Genomic DNA, 24,390 nt, shown 5'->3' with positions numbered 1-24,390 from the left:
CTATCATTCATTTTATCATCATCATCATCATCAGTACTTTGTCCAAATCTAGCTTTTAGTTTTTGTTGGTTTCCACAAACTCCCGAGGGAATATCTGACATTTAAGCGAGTTTTATACTCCAGTATAATCACAGCTGTCTGTCAGTTTAGTGCCGCAGTGTACTGTGTGTTTTTACAGCTTAGTCAGTGAAAGTAGCCACCTGCTGCGGGCCTGACAAACAAGACAATGAGCAAAAAGAAATTGCTAATTATGTGTGGGTTAATCACTCCAAGTGTTCTTTTTCACATACTACAAGTGGTGTAGAACATGTGACCCATTTGTTTGTACAGAAACAGTGATGATACACACAGGTGTATCGATTATGTTTGCTTTCACATCATGTGCCACCAACAGCGAACATTAAAGTCTGGCTTAAATTTGTTGTTTTACTGAAAGCGAGTACCGGTAGTTGTTTTTTCTTTAATATAGATTTGCTTTACAGAGATCTGTGTGTGTGGACAGTCAGTACTGTCTGTAATACAGAAGAACTATTGTGTGACCGCTGTACAGCGAGATTGTTTTATATAATGGAATATGTTCTCGTTATTGAACAAATGGCCTATAATTGAGGCTTCTAATCTAATGCTGTTTTTAATGCATGTGGCATACAAGAGGAATACTTCTGTTTTATTTTGCCCTTCATACACAATTAACTTGATGCATCTAGATGCAACCACAGTATTTATATCATTTACTTCAGCCCTATCTGGATGAAATGTTTAGTTCAGGAGAACATGATTGAACGTTGATAGCATTTCTGTTTTAATTACACTGATATAGTACTGAAGCACATCACGTTCTCCATAAGGGAACAAAAAATGAATAAAAAAATTATTTTCTCGGTAATAAATTCTATTTCTCATAATTATGACTCAGTATGTCATGATTAGAACTTTGCAACTTGTAATTATGTAGACATTTTTTCAGAATAATGAGTGAATCTTGTGATAATTATGAGAAACTATCCCATAATTATGATAAAGAGCAGGCAACATTTGAGAAGACAATGTGATGACACACCGTTTTGCTATTATTTCCTTCTTGGTTTCAGGCTTCTGGAGACACTAATCTTCCCTAATGGCAATATTCATACTGTATGTCCACATTACCCACAAATCTTTAGTTATTGGGCTTGTAATGGTTATGATTTACTCAAACCTGTATTAAATGATTTCCTAGCGTTGGTGCAGTGGTGGGGGTGTTATTATCACACAGTTGGTTATTTATACATTGATACTGAGCAGCGTTTGTGAGAGTTGTGTTTGTGCCTGCTCTGTTTTTAGTTTCTACTATGTCCAGAAACGAGTCACTGAGTTTGTGTTTCTGCTTTCTTTGTCTTTGACGCTGCTTTCTTGCGTGTTACAGTCACCTGTAGATCAGTAGAGAAGTATGAACCATTGGCTGCAATGTGTATTGCACAACTCATGTGCACGTGTCCTTGTGTATGTGCACAATAACAAACAAAATAGAGAGCCTCTAATACAAACATTACTACATAGAACTATTAGTGGTTAAAATCTCCACAGGGTATGGGTGAGATTTCACATTTCACTAATTAACAACTGCCTGCTCTTGCTGGAAACAACACTGATCAGAGTGCTGAGATTGAACCACGCTGTGGGTTGTAAAAACAAAACAAGATGAAAGACACTAAAATGCTCCATAGAGCTGAGGGGAAAAGCAGTTGTGATGATTCATTGTGGGTTCACTATTACACTCACACCCCTTCTAATGACGGATGTCATTTGATCCATCATTCATGTAAAAATATTGATCCTAGCTGGTTTAACGCCTGGATTCCACTGGGCATGGTTCTAGCATTGTGGCTACAATGCAGTTTTGTCTGTGGTTTTGTCATTTTTCCTCGTTTATGTGCTTCTACAAGTAAGTAGGCTACATAGTTAAATTCCTTCCTTTTAGTCTGTCTTGCCAATCAGAAGTCTGCGCAGGGTGTTTTATTTTGAAAATTGACCAGATTCTCCACAGAACACAGTGGACATCGCAGTGGACATCGCAGTCGTGCCCGGTGGGATTTAGGGATAAGGTTGCTCTGGTAATCTACCGCTCCCAAACCCCAATCATCAATCACATTGTTTTGAATGGTAACAATACAATTTCCTCATCGTTAGGAGATAATTATGTCCTCTCTTATCTCCTCTAATGAGAATTGTCTCACATATTACAAGATAAAGTTCTTACATGTCTGCTTAGATATGCTCCTGTTAGATATTACTGATCTGGATTTGGAGTGCTGTCTCTTCAATGTTTGTGTGTTCACTCTCGTATGTGTGTCGTCCTCAGGAGCCGCTGTAATAATGACATGTCTCCTGCAATTTTTAACGACTGCACAAAAATAAAACTGATTGTGAGTTACCTGTCGGGTAGAACTCTCTTGCTGTAAAAATCAGGCAGTCCATCCTCCATCATATTGACTCCTCCGTTCTCAGAGCAATGCTGCGCTCATACACACACACACAACAGGAAGCAGATAGAATAGCAGGATAACAATGATCAATCCACCATGTCGACAAAGAGCTGAAAGGCTGACAAAAGGTATTATCATTTCAAATGGCTGGCTGGCTGGCAAAACTGACTCCACTGCCAACAGAAGTCTGTTTGTAAAACAACTCCTCATCACGCTGTCCTAACTGAGTTTGTACCGATTTAGAAAAAAGCTTTCACAAAGTCTCAAAACAAACAAGCTGCTAAGTTAGAGTTCTGCCCCGTGGCCCCTGGGAGATGGTTGTGCATGATTAACATCTGAGTCACAGAGACACATGCGGCAGCTTCCTACTTTAAAAAGGAGCTTATTTTTAGAAAGTGCCACCGGCAGTCAAAAGATAACAAAGGCTCTCAAACTATACATGTTGTGTTTACTTTCTCACCTCTACACCCTTCTGAGCTCTTTTGTGGAAACGTGTGGATTGAGCTTCACGCTGTAGTATGAGATCAAAAATGGGGCAGTTAAACATATACAATGGTGTCACTGGCACAATAAAAGCTCCTTTACCTTCTAGGTACCATAAAAAAAACGCCCAGATACTATTTTAAAAGTGCTGGCTGCGTTAGAATCAGCAGACAATTCCTATCCATTTGTTTATGCTGGCGAAAATGCGCCGGCAGAGTTTTCCATCACAAAGAAGCTCGAGGGAAGAAGGTGATTCCTGCCTACCGAGGCTCATAATGAGGTCACACGTCACCGTCCGTCGTGCCGTTTGCGATGAACTTACAGATTCTGGGGGAAGGTGGCCTGCTCGGTGTCTCCGCGGTGGCCGAGGCCTGACGTGGGTCACGTGGCGCAAGGGTGAGCCGTTGGTGGGGAGGGTGGACAAACACTCCCATGATGCTGAGTGGGCAAGGGGGGCTGAGTGTGGTGGAGCAGAGGGAGTAGGGGAGGGACTGGGCTCATCACCTAGACCTGTAATGAGATAGAGAAAGGATTGTGACTTATTTTCCATGAAACAGAATAAAGTTGCAACCAAATAGTCACTTATAAAAGAGTTCATACTCTATATATTCTTAACTCAAATATGAGAACCTTAAATGACATTTATCTTTGAAATTATTTTGTGTACACAAGGATCAAAAGATCATAGCCACTGCTGCTGCCCTGTGAGGCAGAAAATTGCTGCAAGTGGAGAAGCAACCCTGCTATTCTTAGACAATTACCACTAATGGGGAAAAAATTTAATTTGGCCGAAGGGCAGCAACAGAGAAAAGGCCATGCTATTACCCAAAGAGGATCAGTCCTTTCATTTTAAAGATACAACACACTAAAATAAATACACAGTTGCTATTAGCATTAGCATAGTTGAAGCTTTAGTTAAAGCTTTAATATTGAAAGACACGATGGGTCTTTTCATCCTTGTGTGGCTGAAGAACGACATTTATTACTCATTTATCACAAATAGAAAGTCAATTGAGACTGACCCTGCTGTCACTGCAAATACATCATGCTATATGAGCACTTCAGGGCAATTAGCAGCGAACAGAGGCACAAAAACTCACTCAGTCTGGTGGAGACGGGACGGATTCTTCTAGTTCTGGAGCTCCTCTTCTTAATAGCCATTGTGTCCTTTTTGTCAAGGAGATAAAAATGCATAATGAGCAGTGACTTGTAACCTCCAGTACGTTTTAAAGCATTAGCATAAAATGTCTTTAACGACCCAAACTGATACGATTCTGTGTCCTTTATGTTACAAGGAGTCAGTTTGGTTGTTTAACAGCACAAATGAAGAGAGTGGAGGAAAAGCTTTCAAAGATTTGGGACAAAGTGGAGAGAACGAAAAGCTGGTGACTTTCAACATGTTCACCCTCTTCAGTAAAGAAGAAATACAATGTACATGTAGCATAGAGGGGGGAGCATCTTAAAACACTAAACCTCCACGCATTGTGGGACAGAGGATGGGTCATTTTTTTGACCACAGTCTCTTTTTACAATTATTAGAGCATACAATTACAATATTAACATATATTTTTTTAATTGATAAGATCGTTCATATAAAGTTCTGAAAGGCCAATGAGAAATTGAAAAATGACTTTTTTGTCCCTTCAACAGCACAAAATCCCATCACAAAATATATCGACTTGCTGCAGCGGAAAAGGAGAAAATTCTCACATTTGCAAAGCTGAAATTATTTTTTTTTATTTTCATTTTTGTTTAAGAAATGACCTGAAATATCAGTCGATTATCAGAATTGTTATTCATTTGGTGCAAACCAGTCGATTTAATCAGTGCTATATTCTAGTTCAATAAAAACACGTGTACCTTGGTATAAAAATTCACTGTCTTTGTTCACATATCATCAGTATGTCCTCAGATACTTACTATTCCCAGGTTGACCCCAAAGTCCTCATCAGGAAATTCCAGAGACTCGATTATTCTGGACTGTCTGATGGTGCGTCTGCCCGTCCCAACATCATCCCAGCGCTTCGCCTGAGACACCTGCCGCAGCTGATGCAACACACACATCAAACACACACACACACACACACACACACACACTGATGACACCTGGAACAAGCTCCTTCAACACAATCTCAGAGGAGAAGTGTGTTCCCTCCTTGTACCCAAGAAGCTCACAAACAAAGCAAAGGGAACTCTGCTGCAGTTTGCAAAGCCTGTAAAGACTCTGAATAAAATACAGTATCTTCATTATCAAAGTGGAAGGAGGCATGATAGAGGACAAACCGACACTGCAGTAAAACAGAGAAAGGAAAATGAGATGTAACAGTAGAGGCAGTGAATGGAATGCAAAACAGAGCAGGGCGGGCGGTATTATTGCCAGAGGTCTATTTTTGTCTCCTTTTCCACTGGCTTCATTTTAAACAATTTCGTTTTATGGAGAGGAGAACCTGCAGGGTCTAATCACAGCCTTAACTGACTCATATCGACTTATTATGTTGTTTGTAAGTGCAATATTCGCCCAAAAAGTCCAAAAAGCTGCTCCACACTTAGAAGCCTTCATCCCGGTGCGGTAATGACACGCGGCGCCTCAAAGACGGTGCTTCCTTCAATCACTTCAAGATACTACAAATTAAAGACACACAACCTTATTGGCGTTTTTCCCCCACGCAAATGAGATTTTAAAAGGTCCTCCATGCTCCTGAGAGTCTTAAGAGGCCTTAGAGTATTAATAATGAGCTTCTGCACTTGAATTCAATTGCACTACTGCTGTTTCTTACCAAATGATAATATTCCCTTTCAGATTTGATTTAATAAGCGGAGTGTTGACTTTTGTTGGAATCTGGAAGCACTTGTGGGCTGCCTCCACAGCACTATGGCTGCTCTGCACATTGATGTGTCTGGAGGCAGAGTGCCTTTATTTAGCAACATTTAATCAATGACGTATGTGATCTGTGATAAACAGACTTTTTAGTACACTGATGTATTCCACAGTTTGACTGGGGGACAACAACATGATGATGAATCCCAGTGACTCATCTTACTATAAAAAATACTGACTCACAAACTGAAATCATATTACACACAAACACACTGCACAAATCAGTGAATGTGCACGGTATTGAATGCGGCTGTAGTGGGTTACTCATGGATTACTACTATTTATAGAAGTAATAAAAATAAATAGTTTTTGGTGAGCAGCAAGGAAATATATTAGACTTGGAAACGCTCATGATAGGCTTTTTTTAAACCATGGAAACAATCCAACCAATGAGAAGAGGTTTGAGGTAGAGGGTGTGTCTGCATGTCAATCACTTCTAATCCAACTCTGGGGGTGGAAGTGTGTCCACAAATACTTTGAGATTGCAGATTTATGTCAAACAGACTTAAAGGAATAGTCTGATTATCATTATATTGTCAACATTTTGAGAGTCTGGTCATCGCTGTGAGGTTGCTAGGTAACCAGTAAAGTCTCCAGGAGGGCGTTTCTCACCACAATGAAATAAAACAGCACTTAAAAGTAAAACTTGTCATTTGGAAACTTTTGGTTTTGTTAATTAGGGAGCTTGGCGGGTGTAGGTGACTTGATTTTCTAACCTCTGGACAGAGCCAAACTCGCAATTGAATCTGCTTCCAGTCTTTAATTGCTTGTTAAGTTAATGTCTCCTGGATCAGCTACACAAATTTGAACTATTCCTTTAAAATAATCATTTTAAAAACATGGATTTAAAGCTGAAATCTGTAATATGGAGTTATATATTGTTATAAAACAGCATTACAGTGAAGTGTGGTAAATGTAAGTAATACATCTGTGCTCACATTAATCTGATATTTGATAATATTCCACGACTTTGGATACTCCATCATGTTTGCTATGAAGTTACAGAAGTTTCAGCTTTAAACAATGAGACACGTTTTCTACACCACTACAGAGAAGTCATGCAGTAAAGTGATATTACCAGTACCAGGGTTTTATGAGTTGTATACAACTCCTGTAGAATCTGATCCACTATGGAGTTGGTCAGATAGGAGACCACAGACAACTTCACCTCCCTGAAAAAGAGGAGAGAGGAAGAATAACGATTGAATTAGTTTATTGGCTGAAGTTGTTGACTTCACTGTTTACCAGCTCTCTGTCTTACTCCAGGGCTCTGTTAATATCCTCAGCTGCTCTCTCCATGAGGGCGTTGCGGATGGCGGAGCGAGGGATGGAGACTTGCTCAGAGATGGACGAGAGAGGCGGGCTGAGTCTCTCAGCAGCTGAGCAGGACATCGGACACAACTCACGGCACAGGGACACCATGGAGTCCACAACCACCTGGACACAAACGACACAAGATACGCGTCGCCACACGCGTATTCACACACACTTATGTTTCCAAAGCATCAATTATTTATGCACAGCATTTTTTTATCTGCTCGCTTAGATCTTCAGCCTCTACTCTGACTTGTTGTCATCTTTTATTTATGCGCATGGCTGAAATCGAGTCACCGAGTGACATATCATACCATCTGATCACACCCTCTTCCAGAAACTAAGCAGTTCACACAGTTGGACATGAAAATCTCCCAGATGATATTATTGCAGTTTAATTGATCTTGACCTTTGCAAATTAGACAGGTAGCCTTGTGCATAACAACAAAATTGGAAGGCACAAACAGAAATGTAAAATATGCTCAAGTAGTTGAACTACTGAAGTTGAAACTCAATACGAAGTATCTCAGATTCGTCCTCAGGGTGTGCAGCTTTTTTATCATTTCACTGCACTGTGCTACCAAATCCCAAAAGGAACAGAATGGAACTGAAAAAAATGTTAAACTCTTCCTTCTCTGTGAATTCAAATGCTACATTTCTTTTGAAGTCAGCATACCTGTGCCACACACACAGCTACACACGATTAATAGGCAATTTAAATGCAACCGGTCCAGAACACTACTGTTTAAAATACGGATGCATCAGGGAATGGCCGCTTCTGCAATTATGGCCACAGTTCCACCTCCGGCCTACCTGCAGTTCTTTGTCGGCAGCCTTGGCGAGTTCTCCAGCCAGCGTGTCCAGACGCTGTTTGACGGGGCCGTCCACTGACAACACATGGGCCAACTCACACAGAGAGGGATACAGCTAATGCACAGACACACAGCAGGACAGGGACATGAAGAGGTGAAATCACTGTCCCTTTTCAGAAGGTTATAACATATTATGAATACATATATATCATTATTAGCAGCAGTAGGAGCACTGCTGGTTGGTTTAATCGATAAAACTAAATCATATTTTCAGTGGTTTCATGTAGCAAATTGGTGCAATTTTCGAACTATTTATTCTCATTTTTTATTATTTATTATTTTTATTTAAAAGCCAATTAAAAAAAGAAGGAAACAAAAACACACAATTTGGGTTGTTATGTTATTGCTGCTGGTTTATTAGAAAGAGAGAACCCTGTGACCTTTAGTGTTTATTCACTGCACTGGAAACTCTAAATCTTGAATTAGAGTCTTATTAGGTGATAATGATGCATGTTGTCTTGCCATCAGGACCTAGAAATGTCACCATTTGTTCTACCGTTTGTTGTTTATTTACCTAAATGTTATTATCCTCATGTCCTGGTTCAGACGCTGGGTTTATCATCACAGGAGGACGTGTTTGGCATTCTCAGAAAGAAAAAACTGGTCCAAATAACACTGCTCCACCTGGGATCCTACTTTGATGAGTAATTGACAATTATTAGTTAAATAAGAGTTGACCGGAGGTGGCTTCACTACTTTTGTGAAGTGTTAGACAGCTCAGGACATTTGGAGGATTTTTCCAAAAGTCCTGAAAGGGGAAACATTTGGAGGATTTTTCACCATAAAACTAGCAAGGAGCTTGATCAATATGACTTTAGCTCATGAGAAGTTTGTTAACTTGTTTCTCTCTGGTAGAGTTGATCTATATCCTGATACTCAGGTGTATTAGTACTATCTCAGTATTCTGCAGAAAACAAACTTTTTATTTGGTTCCTTGCTGAGTTAAACTTGGTGAAGCTGCAGCATAGTGTTTTGAGCTCTGGTTGTTTATGAGACTTCTTTGTAACTGTACCTAGATTATAGTTGATTTTATTTACATTTAACCGAAAGGCTCACACCGCCCTGACTTCTATACATAACCTGGTGATTTTTAGTTGCTGTGTGATGTTTTTTGAAACTGCCAACCTACATTAGCAGTTGCTCGAATAAATCGCTTATAACTGATCTGATAACTTAGGCATTAGTAAATTATTAATAAAGCACTGAAACTGGGAAAAAAAACAAAACAAACAAAAAAAAAAAACTTAAAAAAATTTTTTGGCCCCCAAGTTGCCAAAAAATTTTTTGCCACTTGGGGGCAACAACAACACACACATTATCACATAATAAGCTAATACAGTGAACTCTTTAGAAAACTTTCCCTTTTTTTTACACATTCATCCAAATTCAATCTAATGTAAATAAAAAAAAAAATGTAAAAAAATTTTTTTAGGTATTAAATGCTCCATTATGTTGTCCTGCTAGTTGCTAACATTATCTGTCATTCGTTGCTCGGCATCCAGTGGCTTTTTTGCTGACAAAAACAAAACAGCTGTCTGCTTTGACTGAAAACCTCACGAGAACTGTGCTTGTGAACCAAAGCAGTAAGGCAGTGAGCTGGAAAACCAAAACGATGCTGCAAACCTCTGTGGAGCTGAGAGAAACTGGAGAGTCAGGTGATAAATACCTGCAAATTCATCATGAGTGTCTTTTCTTGGTCATGTAATCTATTGTTTATCTAAAAATATTCATGATAGCCCCTTTAAGTCACTTACTTTTTGTCTACTACTGGCTAGAAAAACAAGAAAAGACAAGCCACTAGACATAATACATACTTTGTTTTGAGTGCCTGTACCACATATCCTATGATATTGTGACTCATAACAGTTTAAATATTTCACCCACAGAATACAAATAAAGCTGCAGTCTACTCACAGCTCTTGAGTCTCTGGCTTCTTTGAGGATCTGTCTGGCTGTCTGGACCTCCTCTCCTTCCTCACATCCTTTCAGGACACACACCTGCTGCTGCACCCGCACACACAGACGCTCCATCACCTCCACACACAGACACATTCGAAGCCAATACATGAATGCATGTTATCATGTACAAAAAACGTCAGTAAAACTTTGTCTTGTTCGCCATCATGTGCGCAAACACAGACACACACCTGTTCGGCTGTGCTGGTGACAAGGCCTTGGTGCAGCCTGAGAGCCTGTTTCTGAGAGAAACGCTGAGTCTGGTTGTTCCTAAGCAGGGCACGTTGGATCTGTCACACACACACACACACAGAAAAACAAACAAGGAGGAGAGAGGAGTGAAGATGACAGGTGTTTACAAAGCGCAGTGCGCATGAGACAGGAGACGAGTCCATTTGCATGGTAATAAGGAGACTGGAGAGAGTTTTGATTCCCAGAAACAAACGGAACGCCTTTGATTTATTTTCATGACTCAGCAGATGGGAGTGTTCACTGCTTAATCATCTTATATAAAGAAAAGGTGGAATGATGGGTTCCTGAAGGACAGGAGCTTCACAGACAATGCGCAGACAAACAAGAACCCCCAAACTGAATTATGGCTTCACGCGCACTCTTAAAAAAGAAGCAGAAATATATGCATCAGGCTCATTTCCACAGCAGATCCATTTCTAGCGTTAGAAAGAACCTACATGTTAAAATGAACAAATATAATGTTGATACTGCTTCTAGAGATGTATGAGAAAAGCTCCTTTAGCCTCCATGCCTCTGGGGAGGCGAGATGTTAAGCGTGATTGACTGACAGCTTAGCCGCCAGGGAAATGGAGTTTGACATGCAGAGCAAACACACTTGCACTTTTAACTGCAGCTTACAAGCCATGTGACAGACAGCTTCGACTGAGCAGTAGTACTGAGGAAAAATGACCACACCATTCAGGATCTAAAAGGGCAGATCTTTACATTTAGCTATAGCCATCTACTCAGCCTACTTTTACTTTATGGAGATTTGTGTTTGTGGATTTGAACTCGCCAAGGTGCAAGATGAGATGAGATATGTCTGCAGACAAAAAGACAATACGTCCAAAAGCCTAATGTTTGCACACGGTCTTTGCCTCTTTTCTGTGTTCATGGAGGCTGCTGTCTGGCTGTCAGTAAATGTCACCGTCAGGCCTATATGAGAAGGTTACGGCTTAATGCAAATATGGCTTGAAAGGAAATGTTTTCATTGTCTATTTGAAAAGAGCACCTCCAATTACACAGCCAGATAGAAGCACATTGACACAGATACGAACAGACAGGCTCATCACTGTGATCAAAAATAAAGAAATAAATAAAAAAAACATAAAAAAACATCATTTTCTAGGCCAAAAAGAAATAATGCAATTCAAACTCTGGTGTCTTCTGTGAAAAGCAGCCACACAAATCAGGAGCAAAAAGCAGCATGTTAGCTGTTAAAGAGACAGGATGCACAACAAATTACAAAGAGGCTGAATAGCCGACATCTGAATCAAAGAGGCTTTGGATAGAAAAAAAGAATAAATAGATCGATGAACCTCTTGACAACATGAAACACTGGAAAACTGTGACACACCAAACACCTGTTACTGTCCACTGACTAATATACAGCATTAATGGACCCAAGACTGCTAAATCCGAACAATACTAGAAATATATTGCATGCATATATGACATCAGCACTGAGACAGTAAACTTCACTGAGAATTTAATCATTCTAAATAACTAATAATGAATGAATAATGAATAATAGAAGGTAATAAAATCATAATTTCCAGGACCTACTGTATGGCTAAGCTAAGTTTCCAACATGGCAACCGCAACCTTACACAAAACCTGCAGCACCATGGTGTCAAAGCCTGACACACAAGCAGGTAGTGAACATGGCTACAACATTGCAGATTAATCAGCTGATTATTGATATCATTTCGTGATTAATTAATTAACCCCAAGGTCCAAGATGAATGTTTTCCCAGTCTACTCATTGTTTCAGCTCTAAGTGCGTTACATAAATTGCCGGTCAATAACTATGGCATACCTAAACTTCAGGTCATGGCATTTGTCCTGTAATTAAGTGGGTTACAAAGGAATACGCTGAATTTCAATTCCACTTTAATTGAAAGTAGCCCTTCCTCTGCCTGAGACTGAATTAAAGGGGATTTAATACTGAAGACTGACTATGAGCAGAGTTTAGAGGTCCAGTTTATAAACAGACATGTGTTGTCTCTTCTCTGTTGTACTGGTAACAGGTCATAGTTAAATTTGTTAAATCTGACTAAATTTTACTTCCTCACTTTTGATTACTTCTTTTTTTTTTTTTAAATGTATGCCTGTTTAAAAATTATGAGCATCTATCAGGGGTGACTGGGCATTACATTTTAGGAAGACTGCCTTTGGCCAGTTTGTTTTCTTAAAGTAGTGGAATTTGGAATTCCATACCCACACCACAACGTTACAGACTCAAGAAGCTTGGCAATGTTTAAAACCAGCCTCAAGCTCAAATTAAAGTCAGCACACCAAGAATTGTCTTGCATTTATAAGACTGATTCTACTGATACTGACTGATTTTCTTATCTTACATTGATGGATTTTTATGTATTGTGCTGTTTTATGGAGTATTTTTTGCACTGTGACTGTTTTTTTGTCTACCTGCCTAGGGACTGATGCAAATTAGCTGTTAGATAACTTTGGTGCAATTAGTTTTAATTGTGCTCTGTCCCTGTAAAAAATAAACAATAAATGAAAGCCATTAATCAAACATGTGAATTAGTCCGACCCTAATTGTCAGGTAATGCTGTAATTCATCTGTACTTAGAACACGATGCACAAAATGTAGACATCACAAAGCGTCTCACCTTAGTCAGTGCCTGGTCTGTCTTCTCTGGGGCGCTGCGGTATGCCTGAGTGACATCACTGAGGGGGACGGGCATGTACTGAAGGGTGAAGTTGCTTTTGTAGAGGGAGAAGAAAAAAAAGAAAGTGAGATAATATTACCCCGGCAATAATAAACTGGAAGAATTATGATGTTAACAAGAACAAACAGGGAACACCCGAAGCGCTTAGAACAGTTGTCTCCAATTCTCAAATACGCAAATGCGCCCACATATCCTTGTGTATGCACACACGCGCGCACACAAACTTCACACTCACACACAAACTTTCACTGGCATGCACATCAGACGTCTGATGAAACACAGTGTAATAGTAAACATGGTACAGAGATGATTATCTGCCTTCCGTATGGGTGTGTGTGTGACTAATTCGTCTTTGTGTATCCCCTTCTTCAAACGTTTTTTTCCCCCCTTTTTTTCCTGCTGTGTGTGTGTGTGTGTGTGAGTGTGTTGTGTTGTGTTCGTCTTACTGCTCCAGTGCTCTTGCCACGTCTTGGAAGCCTGTCGCTGTGGTGTTGTTGCGATCCCACGTCACGCTCCTGAGAGGGATCACACCAGCAGGAAATAGGGGAAGACAGGCACAGGGAGGAAGAGGAAGAAGATCAGTTGCTTTCTTTAAAAAGGGACACACACACACACACACACACACACACACACACACACACAGGGCATAATATCATAGTCACAGTACTTATCTAACTATGCAGCTGCACAAACACATCACAGAAGGATTAACAAGACATTTGTCAGGACTTTTTTTGTTGTTGCTATAGAGCGAGTCCATATCCACATTCAGAATGCCTCCTGGACCGCAATGCAACTAACGACTTTCTGTTATTTCACAGTGCAAGTTCTCCACCTACACTCCACACGTTTTTTAATATATTAGACATGCTCCTTTCTCCTTTCATCTATACTCCCTCTACTCCTCCACCTCTCTTTCCCCCGTCTCGCTCTGCAATGGAATTCAATGAACTAAACCCAGATCTCACTCCTTAGGTGGTCTCCTTCTCCCATCCCTTCGTAACTTTCTTCCGCTCTTGTACACACCTAACGATTTCCCCATCCTGATGCTTGTATCGGTCTCCTGTCCCTCACTCATTCTGCGCATCTCCAAAGTTTGCATCCACTCCTCCTAATCCTCCACAACACGCAAACACATGCGTCTTAACTCAGCCTCTTCTGTTATCTTACACTGCATGCCTGAAGGCCATTCTCTCTCCCCTCCACCCGTTCTCTTCGGTATCCCTCCGACCCCTCAGTCTTACCTCCTTATCTCCTGCGTGGTTTACTTTGAAGTCCTGCATTGAACTCACTGTTCTGCCTCTCAGCAACCTCAGCATATCCTCTCCTCAACTCATGCCAAACATATTAATTTTGTCTCTGACCTTATTCTTTCACCTGTCTTACATATCCTCTATAACACTGCTTTTTTCCTCCTGTCTCACTCCGCCTATCCTCCTCTGGAACAAAGTGCTCTGATCTGTGAGGAAAATCCTCCTTTGTACCCATCACAGTGCCGATTTTCAAGAGAAACACAGATACACACACACATATACCTGAGTGTTGTGTTGATCTGCAGGGCTTTGCTGAGCATCTTGGCCCCAGAGTCCTCCAGTAAGTTGCCACTCAGATCTACCTTCCGTAGGCAGGTGTTGGAGCCCAGAGCGTTGACCAGCACTGTGCCCCGCTGGCGAAGCCTCGAGTCAGCCAGGGAGAGGGATTGAAGAGCCTGGACGAGGCAGGAGGAGAGAGCGTGGAGGAAAACGACAGAAGAGGATTTGAAAATGGATGTAAATGAAAATTTGTAAAGCAATAGAAGGTTTTAGGTGACATGGACTTGTCATTAAGTGATGAAAACAGTCAAACAGAATCATAAACATATTCCAGGATTATAGTTGGGGTTTATCACAATAAAATATAGCTGAGGATCAGGTGGTTGACTCTCAGCTCTCCCAGACCAATCGAAGTGTCCTTGGGCAAGACACGGAACCCGAAATTGCTCCGGATGGTTGTGCCATTGGTGTGTGACTGTGTGTGTGTGAATGGGTGAATGTGACAATTGTTGTAAAAGCACAATGAGTGGTTGGTAGACCAGAAAAGCGCTTTATAAATCCACTTACCATGAACCCAGATGAAAATCTAATTTAAAAAAGACATTTTCAGCTCAAACCCTCCGCAGCTATTGCTTTTTTTATCTTAGAGAAACCCACTGCATAATAAACAACTCCTTATTTGCATTTTCTTTTATCAGAACTTTCTGAGCAGTGCTTTTGCGTTCTTCTCGGCCTCTATAAACTGTGGGATGATGCAACAGAACATATTCCAACTCTTGAGCATGTGACTAACACCTACATCACATATTTTATTTGAGAATCAACATATTCAACCGAGTGATTTTCAGCCATACATAGTCTCCCATTGTTCCCTTAGCATGGGGCACTGGACAAAAGCTGTGCATGGGGACACACACACAGATGATTCAGATGGTTGGTGTTGTCATGGCTTGCTGTGTGAGTTGAGTAACAGGCCAGTCTGTGAAACTCGGTGTACTTCCTTTGAACTTGCATATTTACACCCATCTGTGCCTCCGTCAGCCGGCTCGCACACACGCATCAGTTCATACTCAGTGAGAGCACATAGTTGTGAGCTATCACCATCAACAGTGGTAAATAATTGAGTAAGCTACTTGTCATGCTGGATTTGCACAGCGCGGAGCAGAGAGAGCCCTGGGAGCCTCCAAATAAACTGAGACCAAATGAATCATCCGTCGAGCCCACAGACCACATCACTTGTGTACGTGTTTGCACCTCATGTGTGTGTGTGGCAGGTGGGAAACCTTAAATGCACATGAGTGAGTGTGTGTGTGTATGTGTGTCTACAAATGTATGATGCGTGTGTAGGCGCATCTGTGCGAAACACCACGGAGGATTTGTGTGCGTGTGTGCACAATATGTTATGTAACCCAACTCACACACTCTTCCTCTTGCACCAAATGAACCAGTTTCTGCAGAATTTCATCCAGCACCCTGAGGGGGCAGAGAGAAGGGGAAAACATTCATCATTAGTATCATCTTCACCAACCATCTGTACAGCTGGCTCCCCGCGTGGTCCGTACCTGCCCTTGATGTTGAAGTTCTTCCCCAGCATCAGGTGTTTAAGGGAGGGGTGCCTGGAGAATGCTGGGATGACAGCCAGCAAGTCAGCATCCAGACCTGCAGACAACACACACACACATCACTGGAGTACAAGTGCAACGCCAGCAATATCACGCTCTACAGAGCCTTTGTGAAAACCTACTTCCAAGTAGCTGTTTAATTACATCCACCAAGAAACGATCGCAAACTTTAAGTTTGAGTTAATCTAAAAAAGATATTAGCTGATAAATTATTATTAAATGATTTTTACAACCAAAAATTATAATTTTCTGGGCTGTTATACCAGTGACTCATCATTTATGCTGCCAGGTACTAATATTTCTGGCTTTCAAAGCTCTGTTTTTGTTTCATGGTCTCTTTTTGGAACAAAATATCACTTCCCACTGAAATTCCAAAATACTCCCAATAATCCCCCCTCCCCTACTCACACTTTCAAAAGCTCAAGGATAGAGCGTTCTGCAAAGAGGAAGTAGTTACCATGGCAAGATATCTCAGCAACAAAGACTTAAATGCCTCATTCAGAGAAGCGAAAATATCTGTGATTAAATAAGCTTACATGCCTGAGTGAGTTTATTCTTGTCTCAATGACAGGAAACGACACAACACAGCGGGAGGTGGGGGTTTGTTGGGGACACACTTTTAATATCTTCTGATACAAACGGTTCTATTGACCTAATAAATTGCTTCATGGCTGCTTAGGAATTAAGGCAGAGGTCACCCAATTTGCTGTGTATTCGGCAATAAGTGGGGGGTGGTGGTTGGAACCTAAAATGGTAAGAACAGATCTCTGCAGGAATACATACCAAGATATGCCTTTGGTTTGATTATTTGCAGTGTTAGAGAATGATTTCAGGGAGAACCATACAATGAATGTTAGGAAACAAAAACTTCCAAGGTAAAGAGAGCTTCTACTGAATGAAAATCTGTCTTTCAAAATCATCCACGTCATGTCGCACTCACATTAAGTGACCACTGGTTCGTTAATCTGCTGCTTGGCCACCAGCTTTTCATGCAGTTGTACAGCAGAAATATGACAGGACAGTTCTTCATTAGTCCTCTCTGAACGGTAGTGTTAACACGGTTTGCTGGTGTAGCTGCCTCAAAGTATCCCAACCTCCTTATGTGATCAGCTTTTGATATTGTTGATTCAACCAAGCTTTAATGTGAGGTTGGGTTTGCTCTAGTTGTTGCTGCTCAAGTTCTTCTGAGCTTCCTCAAAGAACACAGCCTCCTCTGACAAATCTAACTGCACTTATCACTTTGTTGAGATATATGAGCGTTTCTTTTTGTAAAAACATTTGTTACAGCTTGTTTTTAAAGAACACCTAGAGGGACTGGCATATTATTTTATCCCTTTAAAAAGGTCCAGTGTTTTCATTTGGGGCCTTTATTTTCAGTAGGCAAGGCTACATGGAATATAATATTCATAACTGCATCTATAATCACCTGAAAATAAGAATACACAGTGGGAGCAGGTCCTGTTCCACGGAGGCCGCCATGTTAAAACACTGTGTTTCTACAGTAGCCCAGAACAGACAAACTAAATACTGACTCTAGACACGGCCTTTCAAGTGTTTCTCTTTACACTAGGAAGGTGAGGGTGATGTGATGAATTCTACACACTGGACCTTTAAAGGGATACTATGTAGTTTTACACTTACTCAAACAGTTGAAAAAAGGATGTTCAAAATGTGTGCAGCAGAGGCCGAGATATCTTGACTTGTACTCTCTAGTCTCTAGTGAGGCTCCGAAAGTGCTCAGCCTATCCCTTGTGGGTGAGTGTGAAAGCATGTCTCTTACCATTATCAGAGATGTCTAAAGTCCCCACGCATGAAACTCGAGGAAACAGCTCCTGAATCACCCCAGCACCTGCTGACCTCAACTGTGGGAGGAAGACAGAGGAGGAGTGGGGCATGATGGGATGGCCGCAAGCGTTAATCTACCAAAAGGAGATGAGTGAATATGCCTAGAGGAAGCACGGGCTTGCAGAGCGTACCTCACAGCTGCTGATGTCCAGGTGTAAATCAGTGATATGAGGGTTATTGGACAGACCTAGGAACAGAGCCCTGAAGGAAAACACAGGCATGGGAGAGAGAGAGAGAGAGAGAGAGAGAGAGAGAGAGAGAGAGATATTAGTGGGAAAGCAGGTGAGGAGAGAGAAGAGTGAAGAGAATGAGAGGTAGATAAGGAGAAATAGAGGAGAGACAAAGGGAAATTAATGGACAAAGGCAAGGTGAAAATGAAATGATGAAAGAAGACAGAAACAAAGGAAGATCAGTCCCATATAAATCCAATTGCTTCTTTTCCTCCCTTAACAACCTGAACACATAATCCGACCCCTCCCTTCTGCACACCTTTAAGTTTTAGAGCCATCTTAAAAGGATTTAGAGAAAAGTAGCTTAAAAAGAAGATTCATAGTTCACTAACACCGCACCAGAAATCACTTTAAAAACCTCTCTTTTCATGTTCGCCTTTTTTTTTTTTCATATATATATATTCATTCAGAGAGAGGTGGCCAATTGTTGCTGATGCGCACACGTACACAGGAGCCCAGCTGGATGCAGAACGAAAACTGCATTTGCACATCAAGGCACTGCTGGAGGTTGTTCGTGTGCACTGAAGACTCATTTAAGAGTTATGCACCATGAGAAGGTAATGAGGAGAAGTGCTAAGTGGGGAGTCCGCTCTGTCCATTTTGGCTCGGCTCCATCATGCAGCAGCACACAACCATCTCAATTGTTGGCAGTTTGCTTTGTTTACTCTGCTATTGATTATGTTTTTGGCTATGAGACGCTAAACAGCAGGCTACCCACCTAACAGAGAAACTGTAATATAGCATTATTCCACTCATCCCAGTAGGGAAACTTGCTTTTTTGCTCGGCTGCTCTTTGAGCAGCTTTAGCTACAGATCTCCTAAAGCTGGTAAGGATACAGAGTCTTGCACAAAGACACGTCAGCACGTTGGATGCCGGCCAGTACGGGGGCTTCAATCTATCTCTGTCCTCTGATTGAAGGCCAGTCTACTAACATAACAGAAAATGGCTCCACTGTCGAGGAAAAATGTTTGAAACCTAATGCAAGCCTTGACGATTAAATCTCACTCATGGTTTGGATGCAGACAGCACTCCGTATGGTACAAGCTATTTTGGTATTTAAGCCTGACACAATAAAAAGACATAACATCTATGTATGCTGAGTGCCTGTGCTTGTACTGATAGTGGAATATACACTTATCCTTTCTGTTCATCAGTTATGCGTCAAGGACTACAGGCCAGGAAACGCTGGATATTTAATTTTATATTTATATTTAAAGAGTATCTTCTTTAGCTGTTTGGTCAAAAGGTTGAATATAAAATTTAAAAAGGCCTCGTGTGTCATTTAAACAGCGCTTTAAACTAAAGCACCTTAAAGCGTCATGAGTGGACACATTTTGAGCACGAGTGGCCTCACTGGGAATCCTTTTTTTAAACCACTCTTAGGCTTTAGGTTCGACTAAACATTGTCAGCAGCACAAATGGGTGTTGACACAGAGAGGCGGCATTGGTACGACCTGCTGGTAACACACTGTGTTAGATATAAAGACTACATGAGGCATTCAATGGAAGCTACTTCCATCACAAAACTGTTTCAGTCCACCATCAATGTCCACATTTATGTGAGCGTACAGCTGCTGGACAGTAATCTGTGAACAAACACTGGCTCTAGTATAAATAAGGAAACATGTCTCTTACTGTACACCTCCACACTGGCTCATATACAGTATTTGATTACTTTATTGGATTACTTTATGGATTTCATTTATTCATACTCTATGTGAAATAAATTATAGAAATGCTGGGAGATCTATAGTAACAACTCAATAAAAATATTTTAGAAGCAACACATTCACTTGTTTAAATGATTTAAAGCCTTGTATAATAGCCCCATAATATTCCAATTAGAACTTTATTTGACAATTATTATGCTGACAACTCCAACAGTTTGTATTCATTTATCTTATATAGTAACTTACTTTCTGTTCTGGCTTCTTTAATAGTGAATTTATGGCCTCTTTCTCACATAATATCAGTAGAATATTACAGGACTGTTTGTTGTGTACATTAGAACAACCTCTTGGCTTTTATTGCTGTTTATTTTGCCAACTCAGTGTGTGCTTCCTGTCCAGAGGCTCTCTGAATGAAGGGGAAGTGAAGGTTTGCCAGTTGGCTGTCACAGGTGTTGATGCACTAGTCAAGGCTGATCACTGTCAGCGAAATATTCATAATTGCATCAGGAACAACACAAGTAATGCAGCAGTAGATACTCATCTATTTACCAAGTCTTCTGTTTGTAAGTACTGGTATTTTACTAGTTTAACATCGACAGTAGGATTGTAGCAATCCAACTTTTTGTCCTCCAATACAGACTACTGAGTACTATCTGATACCAGTGCTCTGTTTTTCCAAATGTTAAATCTGTAAACCTCACCGTGTGGAATCATTGATTGGACTGATGTTTTAAAATGACAAAAAAAAAACAACTGTATTTAATGTTATGCACACAAATTTGAAAAAAAAACTAAAGTTTGTGCATCGCCAAGTTGAATTCTTGGATTGGTTTGTTTATTTTGCATTTTTTTGACTTACAATCATGCTTAGAAATTAACGTACCTCTGGCAGAATTTGAAAAAATATTAGCCATCTTTTGACAAATATTAAATATTGAGAAAACCTTTAATTTATTAAAGGACAGTGGTCATGTGAAACTAGTTTATTGTCACATAATTGTGTATCATAATGATAACTGAAATCACTGTCAAAATTTAGATACTCTGATCAAAAGTTCATATATCCTTGAATGCTTGGCCTGATAATATACACACTGTCGGACACACACAGGTTTAAATGGCTATTTAAGGGAAGTTTTCACACTGTTGACTTGCTTGATTGCAACAAAAAAGTCACACATATATAAATAGTTTATGTATAAATAGTCAAGGTTTCCAGGCTCTTAAAGGAGACATTTCATTCAAGGCTGCGCTTATTTTTCTCGATACTGAGTCATGGGGAAAGCAAAAGAACTGCCAAAGGACCTACGATTGATTGCCAAGAAAATCTGTCAGGATGCAAAGAAAAACTCACAAGCAACTTCAGCTGAAATACAGGCTTGGCCTCTCTGCAGAGTGGTGTGGCTACTTTAAGGTGCAAAATAAGGAGGAAAAGCCACGGGGAAAGTAAAACAACTGTCAAAAGATCTGTGAGAAAAGGTACATGAAGATATCCAAAGAATAATTAGGGTTCTGTTGATGTCAAGACACGGTGCAGGAGACCAAACATTTTAGCCAGAGCTGCCAAAAAATAAATCTGTCAGGATGCAAAGAAATACTCACAAGCAACTTTAGCTGAAATACAAGCTTCTCTGTAAAAAAGTGGTCTGGCTGTTTCAAGGTTCACAATAAGGAGGTACTTGAACAAAAATAGGCTTCACGGTGGAGATGCTGAACAGCATAAATCTAAGAGTATGCTGAACAGCATCTCCACATTCCTCAAAACTTCAGCCTCATCTGAAGTGATGAGATCAAAATTAAACTTCATGGTCACAACCATAACAATATGTTTGGAGAGGGGTCAACAAGGCCTGCAACAAAAATCGCTACTGCATCGCTACTAAATAACATGGACGTGGATCTTTTGTGGGTGTCGTGAGCTCCAGCAGCACAAGGGCTTTAGTCAAGATTTATGGCGAGATGAATTCAGCCTATTAATGCAAATACTGAAGAACAATTTACACGTATCAGCCTGAAAGCTGCGTATGGGACGTGGACATTCCAGCATGACAACGATCCAAAACGCAAGGCCAAGTCAACCCTTCAGTGCTTTAAGTGAAGGTTCTGCAGTGGCCATCACATTCTCCTGACCTAAATATCATTGAGCCACTTTGGGGAGATCTCAAACGTGCAGTTTAGCCAAGACAACCCAAGAATTTACAGGACCCAGAGGCTTTTTGCCAAGAAGAATGGGCAGCTTTACCACCTGAGAAAATGAAGGGCCTCATCCACAACTATGACAAAAGACTGCAAGTCGTCCTTGGTGCTACAGGGGGCAAAACTAAGCAGTAAAATCTAAGAGTGTGCAAAGTTTTCAACAGGGATCATCTCAATATTTTCTTTATTGCTATGTTTTATTAATGATTGCGCCGTTCCGTGATGCCTTATGGTTTATTTTGAAACTCAAAGCTTAAAGATGTTTTGCATGATCGCTTATGTTTTCTTTAAAGGATGAACTCATCTTACATCTGCCAGGGTATGTACTTATCAGCAGAACTGTATCTCTGGGTTAAACAGATGGGTGTTGTAAGTAGCATTGCCATATGTACCCCGTTATCACCGTGCAAAGGTTGTTTGGGAGTTCACATTTTTGTTACAGCATCTGAGCATTTAGATAATAATCGTATCCTTTTTTTGCTGTATCCAATTAAAATCTGATCAGGCTAGATGCACAAAATGAGTCAGACTGAATGAAGTAAGATTTGTTAATTTGTTTGCAGGTCAGATTTTACACGATTTGTGTCTTAGCTGCTTAGTTTCAAAAGGTCCCTTTAAACCGGTGCGTGTGACAGCGACTCACCTCAGCGAATCTGGAGGGACTTTCATAGAGGACAGGCTGACATGGGTCAGGCTGAATGCCGAGCTGAAGAACTGGCGGAAAGTTGGCAGGGAATCTCTCGCTTTCCTGGAAAAGAACAGCAAAGAAAAGACAGACTGTAAAGTGTAAAGCGCGTTGGAATCGGAGATAATAGCGGGACAGAGGGTGAGCATTAAAGATGGATCCCAATCAGGCAGTCAGACAGACAGAAAATGAAAGGAGGTGGGAGGGAAGGATGATAACATGCAAAAGACTGATGGAGACAAGACAGAGGATGACAGAAAGACTTGATACGCTGACAGAATGTGACAAGAGATAAATGAAACAACAGGAGCGAGAAAGAAAGAGCACTAAATCAGACAGATGCTGGCTGTGACATTTAGGTCAGTATTATATCAACCAGACACTGTGAAAAGGTGAAGTTGGCATTAATTACTGCCAACAGTTAAAAAGGTAACACTGACCAATTATCCAGCCATCTGTTTGGCATATACAGCACAGTAGTCTGTCATCAGAGGAAGGACAGAGAGTATGTCTGTGTACACCGTCCCTCTGAGTCATAATACATGAGGGGACCATCCTCTGCATTTACAGGATGTAGTACACTGGTTCACGTTGGTGTTTAGGAGTCGTCAAAGCAGCCAATCTGCCATTGCAGCCGCGACTGCACAAATAATTCACCATGGGGGAGGAAGAGGAGGGGGTCTGGAGACAGCAGGGAAAAGTGAGGTAGGGGGGTAAAGAGAGACAGAGGGAGGATAAATTCATCTTCCAGAGGTTTGTTTTCCAGGAAAAGATTACCTGATACTTCTCTTCAGGCAGCTGATGTGTTTACTCATGCAGCATTGAAGCCTTTTTTTTTTTTACCGTTCTATTTTTCACCCTAATCTTAATGAAAAACAAGCACTTTAAGGAGCGTAGTTAATGTGACATTCATCATTTCAGCTCTTCATAAACTACAACGCAAAAGTCGCTCATAAATCTGTGAGCGGCGAAAGAGAGGGAGAACCATGACGTGCTTGTGTCGTATTTCAAAGAATTATGTTACGGCATTACCTTTTCATGTAGTTCTTTATCATGGCAGACATTTTGACTCATCAGAGCAGAAGCACCGGTGTAACCAATTTTGTTAATGAGCGCTCAGCTCTATAAAAAGGGAGCCAGTCATTAATGTTATGAATTATAGCTGTGGGTTTCCAGCTATCACACGTCAAAATGTGTTTTCTTTTTGTCTACTTTGATTTTTATTACTTTCCTTTGTTAACACCGGAGTGTGAATCATTTTCCTCATATAAAACACAGAGGACAGAAAAAGTGAACCTGAAACTTGTTAACCTCATGGTGGCACTAGAGGAAGATGAATGGGATCACTTAGCTTATTAGGACTTCATTTACACTGTAGATAATCACAAAAATAAAGAAAATGTAGCCTTTTAGTTTCATTTTCATCACACCGTCATTTTTTTTCTTGGCTACAGAACGCTCTTTTCAGATAAGGTTGTGTGTTATTTATTTTTTGAAGTTAACACCACACCTGTCTCTAAATTCAACACACATCATATCACCTTCTTTTAGCAGCATATCTGTATCACGTCTGCACCTCTAGGACATCATATGTGAGAAGCCGCTCCGCACTCTCCTCTGTGATTACGGAGTCAACTTTGTCATGTGCCCATGTGTTTGGCACAGCTGTTTAATAGGTATGAGAACTGTAATGTGACTGGCTGAGTATGTAATG

At 40.6% G+C, this 24,390-nt stretch overlaps 1 protein-coding gene across 8 annotated transcripts in view; it reads right to left on the bottom strand.

Moving 5' to 3' along the window:
* Window positions 1-24,390, bottom strand: part of carmil3 (capping protein regulator and myosin 1 linker 3) — a 76,067-nt gene that overhangs the window by 8,988 nt on the left and 42,689 nt on the right. For 5 of the 8 annotated variants that reach the window (XM_027283182.1, XM_027283186.1, XM_027283184.1 and 2 more), the window contains 18 exons: window positions 22,635-22,739; window positions 18,026-18,095; window positions 17,830-17,911; window positions 15,990-16,086; window positions 15,846-15,900; window positions 14,431-14,603; window positions 13,342-13,410; window positions 12,836-12,929; window positions 10,160-10,258; window positions 9,927-10,046; window positions 7,954-8,067; window positions 7,088-7,263; window positions 6,905-6,998; window positions 4,869-4,994; window positions 4,049-4,115; window positions 3,271-3,458; window positions 2,926-2,976; window positions 2,415-2,494 (listed from right to left, as the gene is read on the bottom strand). In XM_027283182.1, the coding sequence (XP_027138983.1) occupies window positions 2,415-2,494; window positions 2,926-2,976; window positions 3,271-3,458; window positions 4,049-4,115; window positions 4,869-4,994; window positions 6,905-6,998; window positions 7,088-7,263; window positions 7,954-8,067; window positions 9,927-10,046; window positions 10,160-10,258; window positions 12,836-12,929; window positions 13,342-13,410; window positions 14,431-14,603; window positions 15,846-15,900; window positions 15,990-16,086; window positions 17,830-17,911; window positions 18,026-18,095; window positions 22,635-22,739 (1,860 nt within the window). The remainder of the gene's footprint in view (window positions 1-2,414; window positions 2,495-2,925; window positions 2,977-3,270; window positions 3,459-4,048; window positions 4,116-4,868; window positions 4,995-6,904; window positions 6,999-7,087; window positions 7,264-7,953; window positions 8,068-9,926; window positions 10,047-10,159; window positions 10,259-12,835; window positions 12,930-13,341; window positions 13,411-14,430; window positions 14,604-15,845; window positions 15,901-15,989; window positions 16,087-17,829; window positions 17,912-18,025; window positions 18,096-22,634; window positions 22,740-24,390) is intronic. The other 3 variants (XM_027283185.1, XM_019257764.2, XM_019257766.2) reach the window with 3 other exon arrangements.

The sequence above is a fragment of the Larimichthys crocea genome, chromosome X, assembly GCF_000972845.2.
Source record: "Larimichthys crocea isolate SSNF chromosome X, L_crocea_2.0, whole genome shotgun sequence".
Taxonomy (NCBI): Eukaryota; Metazoa; Chordata; class Actinopteri; family Sciaenidae; genus Larimichthys; species Larimichthys crocea.
This window is presented reverse-complemented; position numbering and strand designations above follow the sequence as displayed.